General features: G+C 43.8%; 1 protein-coding gene across 1 annotated transcript in view; it reads left to right on the forward strand.

The window, feature by feature from the left end:
- LOC137522819 (immunoglobulin superfamily member 1-like) overlaps positions 1 to 12,823 on the forward strand; it is a 73,229-nt gene that overhangs the window by 36,314 nt on the left and 24,092 nt on the right. The window contains exons 2-3 of the mRNA XM_068242925.1: positions 608 to 643; positions 3,876 to 4,154. Coding sequence (XP_068099026.1) covers positions 608 to 643; positions 3,876 to 4,154 — 315 coding nt within the window. The remainder of the gene's footprint in view (positions 1 to 607; positions 644 to 3,875; positions 4,155 to 12,823) is intronic.

The following is a 12,823-nucleotide window of genomic DNA, read 5'->3' on the forward strand; positions in this document are numbered from 1 at the left end:
TATATATATATATATATATATACACACACACTGGGAGCAAACTCATATTTAACCCGTAAAACGATAAATAGCGTTTTGAAATTTAAGTCATAAAACGATAAATATCGCCATCGCTGTTTGGAGACATTGCTGGAAGCCAAACCATTCCTTGGACTGCTGTTTGTATGGCTTTGGCTTGAGGAAATGAACTGTATTTGAAGAGCTGGACTGCTACTGCTATGGACTACAAAGCTGAAGTAAGCTTGCCATGTATTTTCCAATTTATGCTGGGGTAAAGCTGTTTATGTTACTGCTGCAAATAAGCAGACTTTTGTCTTACACAACTGTGTGCTGCGTACTGGCTGCAATCCCTCTAAACTTATATATATATATATATATATATATATATATGCTTATGATAAAAGTGGCATAACTATTGCAAGGGCTATTGTTATGCCCAGCTGATAGTACTAGTACTATAATGGACTTTGTTCCCACACACACACACAAGGAAATATCTAAACTTTCTCATTGTGTTATCCCTGTGTCTGTTACATCACTTTTGTATAAATATAGCTGATATGCACAACATTTACTAATTATTTCTCAAAAACATATTCTATTCTAGGTTGCACTCTGCTCTTGAAGGGGAATGTTGGAGGAGGTAAGACAACAACAACAAACAACAAACAATATTTGTAAAGCATTTTCTCCCATAGGACTCGCATGGTTCCGGCCAATATTTGGTTTATTGGTAAAATTAGGTACAGAGGAAGAATTCTACAAGTTCACAAATGCCGGGCTAAACAGCTGGCTTTTCCAGGGATGGGACTGTCTTTACTAAGCGTGGTAAGGGAATTCCAAAGGGTAGGAGCAGCATGGCAGAAAGCTCTGGCTCCAAAGGTTTTGAGGCAAACTCTGGGAGTGACAAAATGTATAGATCCTGCTGATACGAGATTGTGAAGAGGTATGGTGCAGTTTCAGCAAGTCCTTTATTTATCCAGGGACCAGGACCTAAATTGTGTAGTAATTTGACTATCAACAGTCCAATCTTGAAAAATATTCTCCATTTTACAGGTATCCAGTGCAGTGAGTGAAGAATCAGTGTAATGTGACAGTGGCAAGGCTGGTTTGTTGCATGCACGGTGGCATATTGGGTGGTGTTGTAGTTTTCGTGTTGTATTGTGATCTAGTGATGAGCTAGAATTTTGCATAGCAATTTTGCAGTGAAATTCAGAATTACAAAATTATAACTTTCTCATGCTTGTAGATTTTAATGCATGCAAAAATGTGCTTTCTCGTATGTGAAAATTTAATTTCGTACCCCTCTCATATACTTCAATGCATTTATGCAAAAACTGCATGAAATCAAGATTACCCATGAAATCATAATTTGGATCAGACTCGTAATTGCAAAAATGTGCAAAATCATTATGCAGATATCACACATATTAACCACTTAAGCCCAACTGGACGAACTTCCTCATCCAGTTGGGCTGCGCACACTCCAGTGGGCTGCACGGGCTCCCGCGGGATCTCCCGTGCGCGCTCCCGCCGCCAGCCGTTAGTCCAGCGATCAATGAAAGGGATTATAGATCCATTTCATTGATCAAAGCCCCCCGCAGAAAAGCCGACAGCGTCTCATCAAACGCTGCGGTTTTTCTGAGTTCAAAAAGTTCCCCGTCTTCATTCTTCTTCCTGGGAGCGAGATCGGTCACAGGGATGAGCAAATCAGATCTGGGAGACATCCAGACAGTTGTTATCCGGATATCTCACAGTAAAGCTTACCTGAATGATGTCTTCTTTGTCCGTATGCGTCACCTCCCACGATGTGCTCCAAGCGCCGCATGCGCTTCCAGGGTGAAGGAGGAAGTGTTTGTAATCACGTGACCGGTGCATGCGGCGCTTGGAGCACATCATGGGAGGCGACGCGTACGGACGAAGAAGACGTCATTTAGGTAAGATTGACCCCCCCGCACAGCTTTACTGGGAGATATCCGGATAACAACTATTCGGATGTCTCCCGGATCAGATTTGCTCATCACTGATCGATCACTCCCAGGACTTTATGACTGTGGCCATCTTGTGGCCAAATAGTAAAACTACACCCACATCCACTTTTTATTAAAGCGGATCCGAGATGAAAAACTAAGTATAACAAGTAACTTGTCTCTATATATTATCTAAAGTTTAGATAGTTTACACAGCAAATCTATCTGCAAACAGCTTTAATAGAATATGATTATTTCTTCCTGTGATACAATGACAGCAGCCATGTTGTTTGTAAACATTACACAGAGGCAGGCTTATCTGCATCTTGAGCAAAAAATCCTCCTCCCCCTCCTCCTCCTTCCTCCTCTATGCCTCTGAAATCTCTGGCTAGTAATACCTTCCCCTCCTCCTGCCCAGGCTGAGCTCCCATGAGCCCTTGCTACTGTCTGAAAGTGCCTTGGCTCTCTGACAACCTGTGGGCGTGGCTTTTTTAGTTTATAGAGAATTCGTGTATTAAAACAAAAACAAAAAAGTATTTGGCTTGAGGAATGCCCTATAAACAATAGGAAAGGAACACAATTATGCAATGTGAAAAACTTCTCACTGCATTCCTCAAGCCAAATACTTTTTTTTTCTTTTTTGTTTTAATACCCTAATTCCCTATAAGCTAAACAAGCCTTGCCCACAGCTTCTCCAGTGCATTGGCACTCACAGACCCATGTAGCAAGAGTTTATGGGAGCTCAGTCTTGGCAGGAGGAGGTTAGTAGCCAGAGATTTTAGAGGCAGAGGGGAGGGGAAGAGGGAGGAGGAGAGGGGAGTGAAGTTTTCGCAGGCTGAGGGGTGGAGTTGCAGAGCAGCTTGTATGTATGTTTACAAGCAGAACATGGCTCCTGTCATTGTATCACAGGAAGAAATAATGATATACTGTTGAAGCTGTTTGCAGCTAGATTTGCTATGTAAACTATCTAAACTTTAGATAAGATATATCAACAAGTTGCTTATTATAGTTAGTTTTTCATCTCGGATCTGCTTTAAAGAGAAACTCCAACCAAGAATTGAACTTTATCCCAATTAGTAGCTGATACCCCCTTTTACATGAGAAATAGAATGATTTTCACAAACAGACCATCAGGGGGCGCTGTGTGACTAATTTTGTGCTGAAACCCCTCCCACAAGAGGCTCTGAATACCGCGGTACTCTGGGCAAACTGCAACAATGTAACAATGTTCACAGACAGGAAATGGCTGTTTAAAGCTGTCTGTAACAGCCAGAGCAGCTAGAAACAGCTACATAACTTGCCCACAGTAACAATGTCACCATGTAATACATGTCAGAATGTGAATCTGGGAGAGGAAAGATTTTACAATGAGCAAACACTGACTAAATCATTTATACATAATTATTGTAAAAATGAAGCACTTTTTTTTATTAAATTATTTTCACTGGAGTTCCTCTTTAAGCAGCTAGAGGTGCCCTGAAGTATTAGGTAGCTAGAACTACCCTCAGTATTAAGTAGCTAGAGGTGCCATCAAGTATTAGGTAGCTAGAAGAACCTCAGTATTAAGTAGCTAGAGGTGCCCTCAAGTATTAGGTAGCTATAAGAACTTCAGTATTAAGTAGATAGAGATGCCTCTGACTGAAGGCAGATCTCGTCAGTGGAATGTCGAGAGCAGGGTGAGTAACCTCTCATTTACACTCTCATTAGGACTTAGTGAAGAAGGCACGTAGGGAGGGGAGTGAGGCTTCTTACCACCATCAGGCGCCTGTAGGCACGTGCCTACAGTGTCTTATGGTAAATCCCGCTGTGGTTACACTACAGTGCAATACACACAGGTAGTATGCTACTTTTGCACTTTAGAGGAGATGACTGTGGTAATAACTGAGCTTTCTGCTTGTATTTTAGCTCAAGGTGTACTGGAGAAGCCAGAGTTCCAGTTGTACACAGATGATCCTTATGATATGCATATGATAGGAGGAAATGTTTGGCTGAATTGCTGCAGTTCTACAAAGGCAGATGCCTACATTTTCATCAAAGATGGAAAAGAGTATGCAGAAAACCACAACAGCCCAAACTTTACTATGACTAACCTGAATACAAGCAACTCTGGCCAGTACAGCTGCAAATACCGTTTTGGCTCCAGTGTTTCAGAAGAAAGCGACCCTCAATACATTTATGTTAAAGGTAAGAATCCAGAATGTTACACCGTGTAATGTAAGACTGCTTTACATGAAATGACACTATGCCACGCACGTTGACATAGCGAGCAGCACTGTGGTGTAGTGGTTAGTGCTCTCACCATGCAGCGCTGCATCCCCAGTTCCAATCCCAGCCAGGGCACTAGCTGCAAGGTGTTTGAATGTTCTTCCTGTGTCTGTGTGGGTTTCCTCCAGGCACTCCAGTTTCCTCCCAAGAACAAACAGATAAGTTAATTGATTTCCCCCTAAGTTGGACCTAGACTATGATACATTCATACATAGACATATGACGCTATTTTCTCCCCTGCCACAATACACTCGTCCTGCCATCTCTATGACAGCTAGAGGGGGTTAAGATAAAACATTAGTTACCTTTCAGAAATGGTCCATATGATGCTAATACTTTTAAGTTGATGCACATTTTATGATGATTGTATGCAAATAAAAGCATCTTTCAATTGGACTAATCAAATTTAGTAGCCAATGATTTAGACTGGTCCAATTAGAGGATGCATAAACTTGCATACATTTAATCCATAGTTTGTTTCAAATCGATCCAGTACCAAGATGCATGAAGTATAAATCAATAATGAAAATAGTTATAGAAACCTATTACGCCTGATCTAGGATACGGTAGAGTCGAGGTTATCCAGAACTCAACTAACCAGCACGAATCACTGGCTAAGGCCAAATTCTTAAGCTACGTACACACTCCTGATTTCTTCAAACGACGGGTCGTCAGCCCTGCCCGTGGGCAGGGTTGCCAGGTCGGCTGATGGAGAAAACCGGACAGGGGGTGGAGTTAGGGGCGGAGTCAGAAGCGCACTTTTATGTAGAGTGGGGCTAAGCAATGGGCTTTTTAAAAAATGTTTTTTACAGTATTTATATCGCACTGACATCTTCTGCAGCACATTACAGAGTACATAGCCATGTCACTAACTGTCCTCACCAGTACATGCACATAAGAGACCACTTTTCACCAGTAAATGCACATAATAAGAGACCGCTTTTCACCAGTAAATGCACATAATAAGAGACAGAGCAGAAAACTATTACAAAACTGGAAAACTATGCAAATAATGCAATGCATTTATGGCGTTTTTGCACAGTGAAGTGGTCGATTTCTTGCGGGAAGTTTTAAAAAAAAAATTTTTTTTCCCCACCAAAATTTTTTATTGAGAACAATAAAGTGGACATACATAGGCATAAAGTTAAAATATAAATCTGCGCATACATGTATGTACACATTTTGAGCAAATATAACAAATATAACAGTATAACAGTATAAATTGCGTTGTACAATAGTATGAATTCAAGTGTAAAGTATAGTAAGCAGCGGGCTCAGGCGAGATTGAATGAGATTGAAAGTCACGCCTGGATTATACGGAGTGGAGATAGAGCGGAGCCAATGCACACAAAGAGCGGAAATACAACCAGAGAATTATGGGTCACTCACTCACCATATCTCCAGACTCCTGACCTTACCTTGCTTCCTTCGCAGATGCAGAATCGCATTGCAAATGACGTGAGTGACGCACGTCATGCGTGCGTTGGCAACGCAGCGTTGGCGTTGCCGTAGCAACGTCGGGAAGCGCGGGCTCGGGGGCGGTACTTAAGCTGGCGTAACTTACGCCGCATAAGCTGGCTGGCTGTGCCTTTGACTGACAGCCAGGCAGCGAATCAGCGGTCGCGCAGCGCTGGCGGACGGGTGGCGGCAAGTGGCAAAAGGCATAAAACCGGACATCTTAATTGTCCGGTTTAACATGCCTTTTTGGACAGGACACAGCGGCCAAAAACCGGACTGTCCCTTCTAAAACCGGACACCTGGCAACCCTACCCGTGGGGCGCCCGTTCTGATGACAGTTTTACTGTGTGTACAGTCTGTCGGCAGGCTGATCAGGCTGGTTTTGACTGATCCGCTCTGCGGATCGGTCAAAACCAGCCTGATCAGCCTGCCGACAGACTGTACACACTGGCAAACTGTCGTCAGAACGACCGCCCCACGGGCGGGTCTGACGACCCATCGTTTGAACAAATCAGGAGTATGTACGCACCATTAATAGACACCAAATGGGCCAGCACCACTTTAAAGTATTATAGCTCTTTATTTCATAAAGTCGGCAGCAGTGACAGACCGCTGTTTTGGGGTGAACCCCTTTCTCAAACTGCAAAATGCCATGGCATGAGAAAGGGGTTCACCCCGAAACAGCGGTCTGTCACTGCTGCCGACTTCATGAAATAAAGAGCTATAATACTTTAAAGTGGTGCCGGCCCATTTGCTGTCTATTGACGAGTGCTCCCCAGGAGGCACTGGGGTTTTCTGGGCATTGGCACGCAAACCATTTTTCTGATTTTTTTTTTCTGGTGCTTCTCTCCATCTGTTTGTGGTGTACGCACCATTAGGCTGTTTGTGAGTTTAGCTGTGCTTAAAGAGGAACTGCAGCCTAAACAAACATATTTTCATTAAGTTACATTAGTTATGTTAATTTAAATAGATAGGTAATATAATCTCTTACACACCCTGTTTTAACCACTTGAGGACCTAGGGCTTTCTACCCCTTAAGGACCGGCCACTTTTTTTCCATTCAGACCACTGCAGCTTTCACGGTTTATTGCTCGCTCATACAACCTACCACCTAAATGAATTTTGGCTCCTTTTCTTGTCACTAATAAAGCTTTCTTTTGGTGCTATTTAATTGCTCCTGCGATTTTTACTTTTTATTATATTCAGCAAAAAAGACATGAATTTTGGCAAAAAAATGATTTTTTTAACTTTCTGTGCTGACAGTTTTCAAATAAAGTAAAATTTCTGTATACATGCAGCGCGAAAAATGTGGACAAACATGTTTTTGATTAAAAAAAACCCATTCAGCGTATATTTATTGGTTGGGGTAAAAGTTATAGCGTTTACAAACTATGGTGCAAAAAGTGAATTTTCCCATTTTCAAGCATCTCTGACTTTTCTGACCCCCTGTCATGTTTCATGAGGGGCTAGAATTCCAGGATAGTATAAATACCCCCCAAATTACCCCATTTTGGAAAGAAGACATCCCAAAGTATTCACTGAGAGGCATAGTGAGTTCATAGAAGATATTAATTTTTGTCACAAGTAAGCGGAAAATGACACTTTGTGACACGAAAAAAAAAAAAAAAAAAGTTTCCATTTCTTCTAACTTGCACCAAAAAAAAATGAAATCTGCCACGGACTCACCATGCCCCTCTCTGAATACCTTGAAGGGTCTACTTTCCAAAATGGGGTCATTTGTGGGGTGTGTTTACTGTCCTGACATTTTGGGGGGTGCTAAATTGTAAGCACCCCTGTAAAGCCTAAAGGTGCTCATTGGACTTTGGACCCCTTAGCGCAGTTAGGCTGCAAAAAAGTGCCACATATGTGGTATTGCCGTACTCAGGAGAAGTAGTATAATGTGTTTTGGGGTGTATTTTTACACATACCCATGCTGGGTGGGAGAAATATCTCTGTAAATGACAATTTGTTAATTTTTTTTTACACACAATTGTCCATTTACAGAGTTATTTCTCCCACCCAGCATGGGTATGTGTAAAAATACACCCCAAAACACATTGTACTACTTCTCCTGAGTACGGCGATACCACATGTGTGGCACTTTTTTGCACCCTAACTGCGCTAAAGGGCCCAAAGTCCAATGAGTACCTTTAGGATTTCACAGGTCATTTTGCGGAATTTGATTTCCAGACTACTCCTCACGGTTTAGGGCCCCTAAAATGCCAGGGCAGTATAGGAACCCCACAAATGACCCCATTTTAGAAAGAAGACACCCCAAGGTATTCCGTTAGGAGTATGGTGAGTTCATAGAAGATTTTATTTTTTGTCAAAAGTTAGCGGAAAATTGATTTGTATTGTTTTTTTCACAAAGTGTCATTTTCCGCTAACTTGTGACAAAAAATAAAATCTTCTATGAACTCACCATACTCCTAACGGAATACCTTGGGGTGTCTTCTTTCTAAAATGGGGTCATTTGTGGGGTTCCTATACTGCCCTGGCATTTTAGGGGCCCTAAACCGTGAGGAGTAGTCTGGAAATCAAATTCCGCAAAATGACCTGTGAAAGCCTAAAGGTGCTCATTGGACTTTGGGCCCTTTAGCGCAGTTAGGGTGCAAAAAAGTGCCACACATGTGGTATCGCCGTACTCAGGAGAAGTAGTACAATGTGTTTTGGGGTGTATTTTTACACATACCCATGCTGGGTGGGAGAAATATCTCTGTAAATGGACAATTGTGTGTAAAAAAATCAAAAGATTGTCATTTGCAGAGGTATTTCTCCCACCCAGCATGGGTATGTGTAAAAATACACCCCAAAACACATTGTACTACTTCTCCCGAGTACGGCAATACCACATGTGTGGCACTTTTTTGCACCCTAACTGCGCTAAAGGGCCCAAAGTCCAATGAGCACCTTTAGGCTTTCACAGGTCATTTTGCGGAATTTGATTTCCAGACTACTCCTCACGGTTTAGGGCCCCTAAAATGCCAGGGCAGTATAGGAACCCCACAAATGACCCCATTTTAGAAAGAAGACACCCCAAGGTATTCCGTTAGGAGTATGGTGAGTTCATAGAAGATTTTATTTTTTGTCACAAGTTAGCGGAAAATGACACTTTGTGAAAAAAACAATACAAATCAATTTTCCGCTAACTTTTGACAAAAAATAAAATCTTCTATGAACTCACCATACTCCTAACGGAATACCTTGGGGTGTCTTCTTTCTAAAATGGGGTCATTTGTGGGGTTCCTATACTGCCCTGGCATTTTAGGGGCCCTAAACCGTGAGGAGGAGTCTGGAAATCAAATTCCGCAAAATGACCTGTGAAATCCTAAAGGTACTCATTGGACTTTGGGCCCTTTAGCGCAGTTAGGGTGCAAAAAAGTGCCACACATGTGGTATCGCCGTACTCGGGAGAAGTAGTACAATGTGTTTTGGGGTGTATTTTTACACATACCCATGCTGGGTGGGAGAAATAACTCTGTAAATGGACAATTGTGTGTAAAAAAATCAAAAGATTGTCATTTGCAGAGGTATTTCTCCCACCCAGCATGGGTATGTGTAAAAATACACCCCAAAACACATTGTACTACTTCTCCCGAGTACGGCAATACCACATGTGTGGCACTTTTTTGCACCCTAACTGCGCTAAAGGGCCCAAAGTCCAATGAGCACCTTTAGGCTTTCACAGGTCATTTTGCGGAATTTGATTTCCAGACTACTCCTCACGGTTTAGGGCCCCTAAAATGCCAGGGCAGTATAGGAACCCCACAAATGACCCCATTTTAGAAAGAAGACACCCCAAGGTATTCCGTTAGGAGTATGGTGAGTTCATAGAAGATTTTATTTTTTGTCAAAAGTTAGCGGAAAATTGATTTGTATTGTTTTTTTCACAAAGTGTCATTTTCCGCTAACTTGTGACAAAAAATAAAATCTTCTATGAACTCACCATACTCCTAACGGAATACCTTGGGGTGTCTTCTTTCTAAAATGGGGTCATTTGTGGGGTTCCTATACTGCCCTAGCATTTTAGGGGCCCTAAACCGTGAGGAGGAGTCTGGAAATCAAATTCCGCAAAATGACCTGTGAAATCCTAAAGGTACTCATTGGACTTTGGGCCCTTTAGCGCAGTTAGGGTGCAAAAAAGTGCCACACATGTGGTATCGCCGTACTCGGGAGAAGTAGTACAATGTGTTTTGGGGTGTATTTTTACACATACCCATGCTGGGTGGGAGAAATAACTCTGTAAATGGACAATTGTGTGTAAAAAAATCAAAAGATTGTCATTTGCAGAGGTATTTCTCCCACCCAGCATGGGTATGTGTAAAAATACACCCCAAAACACATTGTACTACTTCTCCCGAGTACGGCGATACCACATGTGTGGCACCTTTTTGCACCCTAACTGCGCTAAGGGGTCCAGAGTCCAATAAGTACCTTTAGGCTTTACAGGGGTGCTCAAAATTTAGCACCCCGCCCACTTGCCAGGACAGTTAACAAACCCCACAAATGACTCCATTTTGGAAAGAATACACAACAAGGTATTCCATGAGGGGAATGGTGAGGTCATTGAAAATTTTATTTTTTGTCACAAGTTAACGGAAAATGACACTGTTAAAAAAAAATAAAAAAAAAAAATCTGCTAACTTGTGACAAAAACTAAAATCTTTTATGAACTCACCGTGCACCTCACATAATACTTTAGGGTGTCCTCTTTCCAAAATGGGGTCATTTGTGGAGTCTGTCCTGGCATTTTAGGGTCTCTGCAATCATTACATGTATGGCCAGTATTAGGAGTTTCTGCTATACTCCTTATATTGGGTATACAAGTAATGCACTCTGGGCTGAAAGGAAAAATGAACGGCAAACATACCTTGCTCCACATCAATGGCAGATCTTCCTCCACATCAATGGCAGTGATAACCTCAGGAGAGAGACACCCCGTGCCACCCTGCACTCAGGGTGAGCCACCAACTTATGTGACTGGGCCTCAGAACTTTAGTATACAGCATTATGCCTGTAGGATACAGCAATATGCCTGCCAATAGAGATGACTCTGTGTGGCATTAAAGCATCATCATAGGCCCAAATCACATATAAACCGGGGGTGTCCACACTCAAGGGAAATTCAAACATGCCGTCTTATATCGCCAACCCAGGACAGATCAGCAATATCAAGCATGGAAACCGATCCTTCTTCCCATTTTTATGCTTACCCGTTTGGTCTTCAAGCTTACCTCTCCTCTCCCTGCGACAATGTGCGAAAGACCACTGAGTGTGTGCCTACTCCTGTGTCTGGAGTTCCCTAGGTTCTAATAGTGTACCTGCTCGTGGTACCTCTCAAAACACGGCCCTACGCATAGACCAGGCTGGTCAGGACAGCGGGGACAATAATAAACGGTGTCACTCCTTGTTCCAGCCCTGCTGCAGACACGGCAACGTTTTCTTCGGATGCGTTGACCTGGGGCACACGGAAGCTGATAGGCGTAATGCCTTCCATGCAGTCGGCTAGTTGCATCTGGGGGGGGGGGCCTGGCACCTCCTGGATACAGGATGTCCATAATGATCTCTTCCTGAAATTGGAGGAAAGATCCAGTTCTCCCAGCCTTACTGTAGAGAACAAAGCTGTTGTAAACTGCCAATTGAATCAGATAAAAAGACACTTTCTTATACCAGCGTCTTGTTTTCCGGGTAACTAAATAGGGCGCTAACCTCTGGTCATTGAAGTCCACCCCTCCCATGTTGACATTATATTCGTGGACGACAAGGGGCTTTTCAATGACCGCAGTTGCCCGTTGAATTTGGACTGTCGTGTCTGTGTGAATGGTGGACAGAAAGTAAACGTCCCTCTTGTCCCTCCATTTCACCGCGAGCAGGTCTTCAGTACGCAAGGCGACCCTCTGCCCCCGTAAAAGTCTGGTGGTAACGAGCCGTTGGGGGAAGCCCTGGCGACTAGGCCGCGCAGTGCCACAGCATCGGATTCCTTCTAACTTTAAGTGCTGAAAGAGGGCCACACTTGTGTAATAATTGTCCACAAAAAGATGGTACCCCTTCTGGAACAAGGGTGACACCAAGTCCCACACAACCTTTCCACTGCTCCCCAGGTAGTCAGGGCATCCGACCGGCTCCAATTTTGAGTCTTTTCCCTCATAGACCCTAAAACGACATGTATAGCCTGTGGCCCTTTCACAGAGCTTATACAGTTTCACCCCATACCGGGCGCGCTTGCTTGGGATGTACTGTTTGATGCCAAGGCGCCCGGTAAAGCGTAAGAGGGACTCGTCTACGCAGATGTTCTGTTCAGGGATATAAGCATCTGCAAATGTTGATGACAGGTGGTCTATGAGGGGCCGAATTTTGTGGAGCCGGTCATAAGCAGGGTGGCCCTTTTCATGACAGGTTTTGTCGTCGTTGAAGTGCAGGAAGCGCAGGATGGACTCAAATCGTGTCCTGGACATGGCAGCAGGGTACAAGGGAACATGATTTACTGGGTTCGTAGACCAATACGACCGCAGTACATTCTGTTTCATTAGTCCCAAGTGAAGGATAAGGGCCAAAAAGATTTTAATGTCGGAAACTTGGACTGGTTTCCACCCGAAAGGCTGGGCATACATGCTCTCCGGGTGCTCGGTGATGAATTGTGTGGCTTTACGGTTGGTCTCAACCACAATTAAGTCCAAGAGAACCTGGGTGATGAACAGCTGCAAAAAGTCTAGGGCCGTTCCTAGATGAGCTGTCGCCACCTGGACTCCAGACTGGGCGGTGAAAGGGGGCACTACGGGTGCGGCGGAATCAGGGGATTGCCAATCTGGTTGTGCCAGCACCTCTGGGAGTCTATGGGTACTACGGGCCCGTCTTCTTGTTGGTGGCTGCGACGGGGGTACTACTGCACTTGCCACCGTACCAGTTTCAACTTCCATGCTGACGCTCACCACTTCGTCAGGGTCTACGGAAGCACTGGCACTAAGTCCAGGAGATGCTGCGCTGCTGGTGCCTGCCTCACCAAGAAAACTATCAACAGCGCTAGCACCACCCTGCTGCCCTTGAGGCGGATCCTGCGCCACCTGCGGTCTAACGACTTGGGGTCTGGTACGCCTGGCTCTAGCCGGGACCATAGCCTCGTCATCACTATC

Source organism: Hyperolius riggenbachi, chromosome 6 (genome assembly GCF_040937935.1).
Source record: "Hyperolius riggenbachi isolate aHypRig1 chromosome 6, aHypRig1.pri, whole genome shotgun sequence".
Classification (NCBI taxonomy): Eukaryota; Metazoa; Chordata; class Amphibia; order Anura; family Hyperoliidae; genus Hyperolius; species Hyperolius riggenbachi.